At 39.3% G+C, this 14,027-nt stretch overlaps 2 protein-coding genes across 2 annotated transcripts in view; one reads left to right on the top strand and one right to left on the bottom strand.

Annotated features, from left to right (window-relative positions):
* The first annotated feature begins 230 nt into the window (after positions 1-230).
* p2rx2 (purinergic receptor P2X, ligand-gated ion channel, 2) lies at positions 231-7,565 on the top strand. Its single transcript, XM_018749001.1, has 12 exons — positions 231-370; positions 1,538-1,673; positions 3,265-3,336; positions 4,694-4,769; positions 4,946-5,042; positions 5,246-5,326; positions 5,954-6,092; positions 6,431-6,561; positions 6,749-6,839; positions 6,955-7,020; positions 7,122-7,199; positions 7,470-7,565. The coding sequence occupies exons 1-12, from the start codon at positions 231-233 to the stop codon at positions 7,563-7,565; spliced, it is 1,203 nt and encodes a 400-aa protein (XP_018604517.1).
* A 3,556-nt stretch (positions 7,566-11,121) lies between these two features.
* pole (polymerase (DNA directed), epsilon) overlaps positions 11,122-14,027 on the bottom strand; it is a 32,094-nt gene continuing 29,188 nt past the window's right edge. Inside the window, exons 48-49 of the mRNA XM_029246397.1 lie at positions 13,462-13,551; positions 11,122-11,621 (exon numbers count right to left, since the gene is read on the bottom strand). Coding sequence (XP_029102230.1) covers positions 11,502-11,621; positions 13,462-13,551 — 210 coding nt within the window. The 3' untranslated portion in view covers positions 11,122-11,501. The remainder of the gene's footprint in view (positions 11,622-13,461; positions 13,552-14,027) is intronic.

Here is a 14,027-nt window from a genome sequence, read left to right as displayed (position 1 = left end):
AATGTATCAGGGTAGGGAATGTGAGGTCATCATGACATATCAGGAGGAGGTCTACTACTATGCAAATCTGGACAGGGGATTGTCCAGAGCAAAAGACAAGAGGTTGTTATCACCAAATGATGCTGGTCACTGACACGAGGAGAGCAGGTCTGGAACGTCAGCACTCAGCTCATGCAACTCATCTCTCCTGAGAGAAGGTAGCAAAATTTTTGAGGCGGTAGATCACAGACATGGGGTTACGGGAGTTTGTCAAGACATTTTTTCTAGGCTTCTGGGACTATGAGACACCAAAGGTTATGGTGGTTAAAAACAGAACGCTTGGGATAATCTACAGAAGCGTGTACTTGCTTGTGACCACTTATTTCATATGGTGAGCGCTGGTGCAATTTCATTCTTTGTCCATCTGATTTAAAATGTTCATGTAGGCATGTTTATATAAAAAAAATTATAATTGTGAATGTCAGCAATCTGCACCACTGTTGCTGTATGCTGATTAATATTGCTTTTGCAATTGCAGAAATTTTTGTCAAAAGCTGCTTTTTCATTTCTTCTGCCTGTGTGAGAAACAATGCTGTCAATTCAGCCCTTACAATTTCTTTATGTTACTAGACGCATAGTGTTTAATTTAAAAAAAAGTGACGTCAAACTATTTTTTTTATTCTAAATTGCACCTTTCCATTTAGAAAGGACCAACTAGACACAGATTTGTTTTCAAATGCTGTGAAGATCATTTGTAGTGATGCTGGTAATACTTTCACTAAAGTGATAGATGAGTACAGTCCTGTGCTACTCACCATTACAGACATTACAGTGTAATTTGAAATTTGAAACCCATAAGTCCATTTCAAGGAGTTTTCTTTTCCTAATGTTTCTTCCGCAGGTCAGAGAAGGTATTGTGTTTTATATTGCAGAATAACATGAAAAGATTTAAAAGGATTTCAAAATGACAATAGTCTATACCCACTTTGACTCAACAATGAATGGTATGTTAGTTATACCTCTGTAAGAATTTACTGAATGTTCATGCTTAAATGTCTATCGAAGGAAATATAATTTCCCTCTGGGGACTAGATTATAATGATAAGGCATGTTGCATTAAAATACATATGATTTAAATTGGTGTCTTTTTTTGAGAACAGTTCTTTTGGATCTGATTTAAAATATTACTAGAATATTTACAGTTTGATACTGATAAGGAGGGGCGCGGTGGCGCAGTGGGTTGGACCTGGTCCTCCTCTCCGGTGGGTCTGGAGTTCGAGTCCCGCTTGGGGTGCCTTGTGATGGACTGGCGTCCCATCCTGGGTGTGTCCCCTCCCTCTCCGGCCTTACGCCTTGTGTTACCGGGTTAGGCTCTGTGACCCCGTATGGGACAAGTGGTTCCGAAAATGTGTGTGTGCGTGCGTGCGTGCGTGTGTGTGTGTGATACTGATAAGTTGTATTTTTGTTCTGTGCCAACCAAAAGGGTATAATGTGACAGTGAGAAAGTTCCAATAAGAGGATGTGCTTTGTATCACGTTGTGTACTTTCCTATTTGCAGGTATGTCTTCATCAGTCAGAAGGCCTACCAGGAGAGCGAAACACGGCCAGAGAGCTCTGTCTACACCAGAATGAAAGGGACGGCATTGCTGGGTGACACAATGCAGGACATGGTGGAGTACGTCAGACCCACAGAGGTGAGAAACAGGCTGGAAGGGAACTTATCCTCTATATGAAAAATAGTTAAAATTGAGAGAATTATTGTCTACAAAGAGAAGACATCACACATCAGCTGAACCGCTTGTCCCATATGGGGTTGTGGGGAGCCAGAGCCTAAGCCAGCAACACAGGGCGTAAGGCTGGAGGGGGAGGGGACACACCCAGGACGGGACGCCAGTCCGTTGCAAGGCACCCCAAGCAGGACTTGAACCCCAGACTCACCAGAGAGCAGGACCCAGTCCAACCCACTGCGCCACTGTGCCCCCACAAAGAGAAGATAACAGCTTTAATATTCAACCAAAATTTTAAAAAATTAATAAATATTTTGGCTTCCCTTTGCATCCAGAGTTATACAAACAAAAGATCACCATGAGGAAAGGCAAATAATGTAATTTATTTAATTATTTGATTTGATATAGTTGGGCTGCTGCTGCGAATCCTCATTGTCTTTAATTTAACTGAAAGGTGAGGTTCAAGGGCTATGAAAGGATAGGTGCAGTACAAAGGTGTCTACAACAAACGCATACTGTTATAAATTTACATGTATTTACTGGATACTCTTCTCCAAAGCAACGTACAACTCTGAGAAAACAAAAGTGCATTTCACCAACAAATGTAGAAATGTACAGTGTTGCTTGAAAGTATCAAGATTTAGATTTTATAAGTTTATATTAATATTCTACTCAAGAATAATGGCTATCTCTATAGGGTTCACATACTTTCAAGCAGCACTGTAGATGTAGACATTATTTTTGAAGCACACAGAGATCTAGACAGAAGTGAATCTGAAAGAGATTTGATATAGTTGGGCTGCTACTGAGAATCCTCATTGTCTTTAATTTAACTGAAAGGTGAGGTTCAAGGGCTATGAAAGGATAGGTGCAGTACAACTACAACAAACGCATACTGTTATAAATTTATATTTATAAATTTACATTTATAGTTTTTAGAACCTTCTTTAATGTTGAGAGGGATTCAGCAGTTCTGAGCTCATTCCACCCTATTGGAAGCAGGACCAAGGACATATAAGTCTTTGATTTTGGACCTCTTGTGCTTGGGATCACCAACCAGGCAGAGGTGGAAGAGCGTAACAGTCTAGTTGGAGAGCAAACAATCAGTCTTGTAGGTACTGTGGAGCAGATCTGTTGATGCTTTGTAGGCTATAACCAGAACTTGATGCAGGCAGCAACACAAAGCCATTGGAGAGAGACAAGGAAGGGGGATACATGGGAATGCTTTGGTAGGTCAAACAACTCGTGCAGCAGTGTTCTGCACCACACTGGTTTGATGGAGGAGGATGGAAGGTAAGAGAGAAGAGAAGTGCAGTAGTCCAGTTGGGTTATCACCAAGGCCTGGACCAGAAGCTGTGTCAAATTTGTGGTGAGATAAGGGTGAGTCCTGTAGATGTTATGCTGGATGTATCTGCAGGACTGGGTTATGGCATCAATGTGCTAGGAGATGCAGAGATGCAAGTAAACTGTCACTCCCAGACCAGTGAAATAAGAGAAATGCTCTAGTTCTCAACAGGTGGTTTTTTTAATCTCATTGTTTGTATTTTTCCATTTCCAGGGTGGCGATGTCATCAGCACAATACTGCGCAGAGAGGTGACATATAACCAGAGGCAGGGTGTATGTGCCGAGGTGAGGGAATTGTACTTTATGTGCATTCCAGAACAGGTGGTTCTCAATTTAACACAAGGTTCCATTTCAACAACCCTGTTAAATCCCTGTATACTGCTACACAAGCCATTTACATTTATTTATTTAGCAGACACTTTTCTCCAAAGCGACTTCCAATGGATACTATGTAGTGTTTTCAGCCCACACACCTCATTCACCAAGTTGAATTACACTGCTAGATACACTACTTACAATGAGTCACTCATCCATACATCAGTGGAACATACTCTCTCTGTCACTCACACACTATGAGTGAACCTGAACAGCATGTCTTTGGAGTGCGGGAGGAAACCCACACAGACACAGAGAAAACATGCAAACCCTACACAAACTGAGGAGGGACTGAACCCACATCCTTTCGCTCCAACCAGGCACTGTGAGATAGCAGTGCTATTTGCTGTGCCACCCCAACCATAAGGATATATAAACACACACACACACACACATTTTCAGAACCGCTTGTCCCATACGGGGTCACGGGGAACCGGAGCCTACCCGGCCCCTCCGGCCTTAGATATATAAACAATTAACATGAATACATTGTATTATAGTGCTTTGTTATGTTTCAAGAATTTCACACATTATTCATGTTAACACTAACAGAATATAGTGTAGTAATCCTGAAATACAGTACCGGTAGTTCTTTTTGAATGCTGTATGGATAATGAATACTCATTTTTGCACTTGCTGGACATTTTAAACAAAAGATACTTCAAGGGAATCACAAACAAAAAGTTTGTTGAACAAAACAGAGCCACTGCTAGACACTAAAACACTGACTGAGACCCAGAGAATAGCAAATATGGTGCCTTGTGGCAGCACGGCCATCTGTTATCATATAGTATGAAGCACACACACACACAATAAATTCATGTCCCAACAATAGATACCTTCCCTCACCCCCTGTGATACTAGGATAGGTTTCTGATCACACACACACACATTTTCAGAACCGCTTGTCCCTTACGGGGAACCGGTCACGGGGAACCGGAGCCTACCCGGCAACACAGGGCGTAAGGCCGGAGGGGGAAGGGGACTAGTAGTCATTCTTAAACATTATGGCTAGGACTGAAAAATAATATAAGGTTGATGGGATGACCATTGTGAGTCTGGGTGGTCGTAAGTCAAATATGTCGTAACTGAAGGACCACCTGAACACAGTTGGATTTTCAACACTATAGCGAGGAAGGTGGGTCTGCATTCCTGTGCATTTCAGTGCCAGAATGTAGTGACCACACAGTATATGCCAGTGTGAGGAACATCTCATCATTCTAACTGCTTTCTGCTACGGTAACAATGCAACTTCTGTTTTGTTCAGCATTACTCTGTCCCTCACGCCAACTGCACATCAGATTTGGACTGCACAGGAATAGAGGTCAGCTTTGAAGGCCATGGTATGGGATCTTATTAACAAAAAAAAAAAATCAGCCACCTTCACTGAATAACAAGTAAATTGTTAATGCAAATATTGTATATTTTCAAAAACTGATAAAAAACACATGTAATAGAAGCAGTAAATATAAGGGAATTTGTTCATTTTTAAGAAGTTACACAGATATTATGTCGGCAGGTCAAAGAACAGGGCGCTGTATACCATATTACAACTACACCTTCAAGACCTGTGAAATCAGAACTTGGTGTCCAATTGAGGAATTTGCAGCTGTCAGGTCAGTTTTAGGTTTTTTTTTTTTTTTTTGGAAAGCTCGTACACACAGTTGCTGTTCAGCTGATGTTTGTGTTGTCACCCATTGCTGTCATCATTTCCTTGAGATCTTCTCTGAGGATCTAAGAGTTGAGTGTACATTGTACGGAATTATGGTAATTAATTCTCATGACAGTGTTGACTGAAGACTACACAATTTTTCCTCAGAGAGCCGGCATTAGAAGAAGCCATAAATTTCACTGTATACATCAAGAACACTATTCACTTCCCAAAGTTTAAAGTTCTCAGGTAAGAATGTGGTGACTGGGGGAGTCACGGAAATGTATAATGGCAATGCCAGATGTTTTTTGTCTGTGGCTTCATGGTGAAGTTGGTTGAATGGATCCTTGTGCACTGCCATTGTAATACATTCAGAGGGTATAACATCTTGTCCTGTGTACATTGAATATCTGAAGGTTAATCGATAGTACGATGTCAAGAATACAGGAAGACTTGTTGGATTGCCAGTCTTGTTCATTTGGCAAACAAAAAAGTTTGTAAGTTAAATGCAAGGAATGACATTTTTATAGATTATTACAATCCATGCTGCGACTTGGGTGTGGGCAGCATATGGCATAGTGACCAAGGTTTGAACCCCTACCTGCTGTTCTTGTACCATTGAGCAGGGTGCTTACCCTGAACTACCCAGCTGTAAAAATTGCTACTTACAGTTATTTACCCATTTACAGAACTGGGTAACTTTATTGGAGCAATTTAGGGTAAATACCTTGCTCAAGGGTACTACGGTCAGAGGTGGGTTTTAAACTGGCAACATTTGCATCCAAATGCAGCAGCTCTAACCACTACAGTACCAGCTGTACCTCATTAAAAGCTGTACCTAATTAACAATTTGTGTTTTTTATTAATCTGAGCCAGAGGGAACATCAAGCCAAAGAGAGGCAAATATCTGAGCCGCTGTACATACAATGAGGAGACGGACCCCTATTGCCCCATCTTCCGGCTGGGCTACATTGCAGAGCAGGCCAGGGAGAATTTTAGTGAACTGTGCCAAACGGTGAGTCCTCCTTCTAGTGCGCTATGCCACCAATCCTGCAGCCAAGACTTGTAAAAAAGAAGACTGAACACCTCAACAAATTCTGATAGAACAGAGATATGAGGTTCCAAATTAAAATTCCGAGTTGTTTCTGATGCTCCTCAAACAATATATAGCTACTTCATAATGTAATCAAATATGTGATTTAATCTGCAATGGGAAATTACTAAAAACAGACTTTAAGGTTCGTGGTAATTTGTCCTGTATTCCATTTACTGCCACATATCTTGTTGTGCTGATGAAAAGCTGAGATCATTTGGAGAGAAATATTAAAAGCATGCAATTTGTGGCCTTGTCAGGGAGGAGTGATTGGGGTCTTCATTAACTGGAACTGTGACTTTGATATGGATCCATCCAAATGCATCCCCACATATTCTTTCCGACGGCTGGATGTCCGGAAAAATCTACCCAGCTCAGGATACAACTACAGGTTAGTGGGCCTTCTGTAACCTTGTGGCACTTGGCGTGCAGTGCAGGTCAACTTGAGGCTGCAGAGTCTTCTCCACTGTGGGACCAATTGTACAATCATGGTGGCACTATAGGTGCAGCATTCTGGTGGAAAGATGGAGGCATTCTTCTCAGTGTATGAGCTTTTTTTCCTAACTCTCTTCCCCCAGGTTTGCTAAGTATTACAGTAGAAATGACAAAGAGTTTCGCACGCTCATCAAAGCCTATGGAATTCGTCTGGATGTCATCGTCCATGGGCATGTAAGCTAATCAGTCTTCAGTGTTCTGTGGAAAAATTCTAGTATCTACAAAGCAATTATTTTTTTGTAAATGTATTACGACATAACCAAAATGCACAATAACTGATTCTTTAAAGGCTGGAAAATTTAGCATCATCCCAACTATCATCAACATGGTGACTGCAATGACATCTGTTGGAATTGTAAGTTCTGAAAAAGCCATTATCTAAAGCACATTATGAAGTGAGTGCATTCTTTGCAACACTATTAAGAATCTGTCCTTTTATTCCATTTTTCCTGTCAGTGTTCTCTCATTTGCGATTGGATCTTGCTCACTTTTATTGACAAGAATGAGGTCTACAGTGAAAAAAAATTTGATGAGGTGAGAATATTTTTGCCGTATCTTATTGACTCAATTTGTAGCACGAATCTGTTTGAGTTAAAATGCTAATTTTGTACAAATTTTCCTCTAATTAGGGAGCATTAACAATGTTAATTTACAATAACAATATGTTTTACTCACTTTATCTACCACAAGAGTAGAATCCTTGTACAGTCTTATTTTACTATAGATCTCTTGGACTAGTGTTAATACTGTGTTGGTACCATGTGACCAAAGTACTGATGCATTACCCTGGTGCTATTTCTGCAGGTCTCTGAAGAATCTCCTCCTGTCACATTGACTGATATCACTCTCACAAGCTATGGCTCAATCCACTCAGACCTTTCAGAGGGTGTGGCACTATGACACCCACCCCAGATCATGGAGGTGTGGGTGACAGTACTCGGAGGGAACGCAGTGTCTTCTTAGCCAAGGACAGCTCTGATAGAGGACTAAATGAGAAAGTGAGACTAATGTAAAGCTTACATTTCACAGGAGTCTTCTCTTAGTGCATCCATTTTAGAGAAATATCACCATTAGTAAAGCTGAGACTTCATGTAATACTCAAATGGAAGGAATTAAATGTACTATATTAATAAGAATTGACAAGAATGGTAGAATTAGTGAATGTTAAAACTGCATCAGCTGACTAAAAATGTCTGGTCTCAGTATAATCATAAAAAAAACATCAGAAAAGGTTAAATAAAAGAAGCAGAAAACATTTGAATTGACATCAAATACATTTTTCCAGATATTAATTTTTAGACAAATTAAAAATTTCTTCAGCAATATCAGTTATGTATATAGGGAAAACTGAAGAGTATAAAATAAAAAAAAAAAAAAAAAAAAAGATTCTTCAGGTACCTGAGCAAATGAAGACGTCAAACTGAATACGTTTAAAGATTTACATTAAAGGTAAAATCATCCTACTTCACTGCACATACCAACATTTTAATATACTTATGCCTGTATTTAAATATATATATTTACACTTAAATGTGTACAGTTCCATTTATAAGAAACATGAAACATCTCTCTCATATAGTGCCTTATGGTTAGTATTTAGACCCTTGACAAAATTATACACAATATTTTCCTGAATAACAAAATGATGTTTTAATATCTCTTTCCATGCAATATTTGAATTCAGGACACTACTGCTCAAAATGAATTGTGAACATTAATTTTGCATCACATTTTTTTAAACAAATATTCCATTTACATAAATATGCAAACCCATGAAGCCAATAGTTTGTGCAGGCACCTTTGGCAGCAATTACAGCTTCAAGTCTTTTTTAGGTAGGTGTGTACCAGTCCTTTACACCAGCTTGGTGCAATTTTTGCCCATCCTTGCTGTTCAAGCTCTCTCAAGTAACTTAGAGGTGGAATGTGGGCAGTTTTTATTGAAAACAAAAAAGAAGGGCAACGCAAAACTCAATACATTAAAATAATTCACTTGAGTAGTGGTGTTCTGAGTTCAAATAACAAATGGAAAGCAATATTAAAGCTGTTCTGTTATTCAGTAAAATGCATGATTTTGTCAAGGGTCTGAATACTTTTGCAAGGCACTGTTTGTACGGTTGTCAAAAGTTGACAGGATGGCTTGTAAGAAAAAAATACTTGTAGAATAAGTCACGCCCAAAAATTCTATGAGACAATTAAAATAAATACCAATGTGACCATGTGGGTGATAGTGATTATAAAAAACATACACACATACATTTTAAAACAAGTTAAAAAGCACGTGTTTGCAGCCAGAGACTATCTATACCTATTATGTTATAGTTTCATTTTTGTGGTTTTGTGTAGACATTTTCAAAAGACACTGTTACTCCCTTATAAATATTGGTTTCCACAGGATGTTCTGTAGAGGGTTTGGCTGGAAACTGATCATACTTTTCAGGATATATGAATATGGCTTTGAAACGGTTCTGAAAATTTCTGATGAGCTATGAAAGCCTATTTGAATATATATCTGTGGTGAAGAGCAGAGACACAAGTTGTATTTTACATTAAAAATAGGAAATGATTTGTTTTACTGCACAAGCCAATTCTGTTTCCATGGGATTTTAGGAAATGTTAAATATTTTGATGGTACAATAGTTAGTGTTAATTTCTAGTGATTAATTAATTTAAATTATTTTATAACAGTAATTGTCAAGAACTCTAGAGGCATGGAGAGAAAACTTCAGACAGCTTTTCATGCTAAGGGATTCATATGGTCATTAACAATAAGAAGTTTACTTTGAATCTGATATAAACATTCTGTACCTCACATGATGCTTAGACTTCTGGTACCAGTGATATTTATAGACTTCAGTTACAAGTTCACAGAATGAGAAGTGTAGTAATGTATCATTACCTACATCTTCAATTCAGAAGAAAATAAAGGTATGAACCAGAAGATAAAGAACTTTAAAAATTCACATTTTCATAAATACATTTTTGAATGAAGGTACAGTGTAGTGTATTTCCTGATGAATGTAACCTCTAGAAACAACCTTCCCCTCACCTTTGTCACTTAGCTATAACAAGGTACAGTAATGCACATCAGATTGAACACTGACAGTCATTAAACGTTGTTTGGAAAAGATGGTAAAAGTTAATCACAACAGTTACATATTGTAACTTTGCTCCTTTGAAAGGGAACACAACAGAGTTCGTTGAACTTAAAGTGTAAAACATGCAGAAATATGTAAAAGAAAAAAAAAAGCACCAATATACTGTAATAAAACAGACAACCATAACAGCTTTGAAGGCTTTTTTTTTCCTGTTTTGATAACACTCCCTGCCAGAGCTATATGGACATAGAAAGGTGTCCAAGAAATCGTTTGGCTCAAGATAATCTAATAAGGATGTTTCACGCTAAAAGGACTGCTCTTAAAAAGATTTCAGGGAAGTGGGAGTGAAAGTATTTTCTTAACCAAGTGACTGCCAGCCACACATCGATTCGGAAAATGTCTTTTGGTCTGCGGTCTATTGGATTTGTCTGTTCTGCTGTGATGTGTTATTGCCAAGAAGCTGTTATACTTGGGCAGCGTAACTGTAAAACAAAAAAACCACCCAGCTTCAGGCCTGTCAAACATATATCAAGATACATTGGCACCAAATAGATTGGGTCAAAATAATGTATTTGTGGAAATATTTTTCCACAATTAAACAAAAATCTAAAAAGTCACTGCTCCTCATTGTATCTAACTGGTATTTTACACAGCCAAGCTGCCATAACTGCATAACAAGGATTAAGTAGTGGAAATGACAAGAAATTTGTCTTATACAAATTTGACATAATTCCATTACTTAAGGGGAGCTTCCTAATGTGATCAAGACAAATTAAATTTGGTTTTAAGAAATCTAATTCAGAGCAGACTGACTGAGATCCCAGAAATAAATGAGATTAGTGGGGAGAGAGAGCAGGCAAGCAAACCTAATAACACATCTCCTATGAATACACACACAGTTTGAAACCGCTTGTCCCAAGTGGGGTCGCAGCAAACCGGAGCCTAACCCGGCAACGTAAGGCGCAAGGCTGAGGGGGGAAGGGACACACCCCGGACGGGACGCCAGTCCGCCGCAAGGCACTCCAAGCAGGACTCAAACCCCAGACCTGCCACACAGCGGGACCAGGCCAAGCCTACTGCACCACCGCGCCCCCTCCTATGAATAGGTAAGATCAAATCTGATGCATGAAGATATTCTGTGGTCAACTGTTACGATAACATTATGATTTATCCACTCAGATTAACATATCTGCAGACTTTGACAACAAAAAGCTTATTAAACACTAGTTACTATTACAAAAACAAATAGCCAAAAGTAGTTCTGAAAACAGTGAAGCTAAGAAAACAATAGCCAAAAAGCAAATTGTACTTTATAAAGAAATCAGCCACAGGTAAGACAACTCAGCATCTTCATGTGCAAATATATTTATTAATTTCAGTACAAAGACAGACAAAACATCATTCATTGTAACTTTGTTGCAAACACATCCATATCCCAATTTTTTAAACCCTGACCATCTTGCCCCAAAATGCAAGCTTTTCCAGTTGTGTATTTACAAAGCACCAAAGTTCTTTTCTGATGCTGAAAAAAAGTGTATCGCTGTTCTTATATCTGAGTTTTAAAGAAAAAATGTTCACAGATCCTCCACACTTGAAGGATGGCCAGCAAGAAGGAACCCACTGCAATCATCAACAGCCTTCAGTTATGTTGGGACGTTCAATTTCTCACCAGAACAGTAAAAGCTCCTTGCTATAAGAATCCACATGCCTCTTTGGCAGGAAGTCAGGAGGACACTTGTGTCTACATCTTTTTGGTCAGCTCTGGACTTATGTGGAGCAGCCAGTCGATGGTCTCCTGCAGGAAGTGCATACTGTAGTGGGCTGCGATGTTCTGGAACACTCCGATTTGTTCCCAGAAGCTCTGAGACAAGAAAAGCAGGCTTAAACGCAAAGGTCCAGAGAAGAATCACACACTTTCATTTATTTGTATTTATCTTCCATAAGGCTTTCATTTACCATAATAATAACACCTACTGTAAGACTACTCGGAATAACAACACAAGTCCTGAATGCCATAAAAGATTCCAGATTGAACTGCTTCTCGCAGCCAAGTTAATAATGGTGAAAATATCTTTTAAAACATGCAAAAAGAATCTCTTACACATTTGGAAGCAAGAGAGCAGTGTGTGATGTGAGCAACAGAAACCAGAATCCATCTGCACCTGACATAACAAGAACCTTTGAAAAGCGTATTTATTGATTTGTTTATATTTGATATATTTAAACAAATCAATAAATACTTTAAGCTTCATACATTATTTATATATATATATATATATATATATATATATACACACACACACACACACACACACACAGTATATTATATAGATCTATTTTATACATTTACATTCTGTAGTTTCCTTGTCTGTTTCTTTGCTCATATTGTGTACTTTTCTAAGCGTGAAAAACATCGGAGAAACACTTCCATATACACTAAAACATATTTCATATAACAATACAATAATACAATGATGTAAAGTAATAATAATAATGTAACTACAGTATTTATAATGGAGAGAGAGAGAGAGAGAGAGAGAGAGAGAGAGAGAGAGAGAGAGAGAGAATGTGTGCGTGTAGGTATAAAAACATTGAAGAAACTTTAATGTTCACTTTTCCAGTGTTTGCCGATGACTTTTTATTATTATTATTTCCACTTTAGTTTCAGTCGTGATCATTTTCATGTGTTTCTGTATTTGGCTTTGATTTTTTTTTAATTAAAGCCAAATACAGTAACACACACGAGATACTGTTAACAGCAACGTGGTCCGTGTCATACTGAGCGCGCAGGAGACTGGGGGGGGGGGGTGTGTGTGTGTGTGTGTGTGTGTGTGTGTGTGTGTGTACCTAATCACGGGATATTTATTGTCGATAGACAAGGAAGCAGGTGAGATTTGTGGTCAGGGACAGGTGTGGGCCAGTCGATGCACAAAGGTAGGTCTTGGGGAGAATCTGATGTCGAGGTGAAGGAGACAATGCAAGTGTCGGGACCCGTGGACATCAGGAGTGGGAATAAGGGAGTGAGGAGAACAAGGGACTTCGAAGGACGAGTAGGTTGTCGTGGGTTCACTTGAGAGCGCTGGAGAGACGGGTTTCTTCCGCAACCAGGGTGTGCAGGTTCTTTATACCCCACTGCTCTGATTTTGGGCAGGTGCAGATGTTTGGGGCGAGGTCATGGGTGTGACAGTTCGACTGGAAAGAACAAAGTCTTTGTCCTACCTTGGGCCAACGCGCCAATGAACCGCTGTAGACACGCAATTATTTGACGAGTGTCGCAAAGTAGCAAAGATACTTAAGTGCAAGTAGTTTCTTTCCACTGTATGAACCAATGTTCATCACACGAGTAGCTGTATAAAACTTTATCAGAATATTCACGATTCCTGATCACCTTCCTAGTTAACTAGGTGACACAGACCCAGTGCACGTGTGCAGTTGTATCACAAGCTGGCAAACTTGAAGCTGAGAAATACTTGAGTTCACCCAAACCGAATTTACTACAGACATTGAAAATACCAGTTAAACTGGATCAAGATGAATCTGTACTGCTTAGATGTAGTAGTAGTAGTAGCAGTAGTACAGACAGTCCCCGGATTACGAACATCTGACTTGCATACGACTTGTAGTTACAAACCACTCCCGTTTTTTTTTTTAAAAAAAAAAATTAGTTTGGCATGGGGGGTGTCTGGGATTCTTCTACTCACCTTGGTGGAGAACGTGAGCGTGAAGTCTCCCGCGCAGCTGCAGTAGATGGGCATGTTGGCTTCCTTCACACCTTTGCATTTCACACAAACCTGGCAGGGAATGAGATCCATGGGCTAGATTCACATGTATATGGAGCACTGCTCATTTATAACTGCCTAGGTTTTTGAGCACCTTCCTAAAAATACGGTTGGTGTACAAAACAAGGGGAAAACACTATAGTTCAGAGTAATGCTTGCTAACTTTCCTGTCACCTAGTCTTTAATTACACTCCTGATTCCAAATATCTGACCCACTGAAAATGGGTATCATGAAACATGCCTAAAGCCATGTTAAAAATCCAGGTTCATGTTCATATTTATGCAATTACTCAACACTTTTCGTCAAGCATAAAATGATTATCAAGTAGTACATAGCTGATTACTTTGTCGAAGGTGATTTACAATGTTACATATACTACACACACACACACACACACACACACACACACACACACACACACATTTTCAGAACCGCTTGTCCCATACGGGGTCACGGGGAACCGGAGCCTACCCGGCAACACAGGGCG

This window comes from Scleropages formosus, chromosome 19, assembly GCF_900964775.1.
Source record: "Scleropages formosus chromosome 19, fSclFor1.1, whole genome shotgun sequence".
Taxonomy (NCBI): domain Eukaryota; kingdom Metazoa; phylum Chordata; class Actinopteri; order Osteoglossiformes; family Osteoglossidae; genus Scleropages; species Scleropages formosus.
The sequence above is the reverse complement of the archived record's forward strand: the minus strand, read 5'-3'. Positions and strand labels throughout refer to the sequence as shown.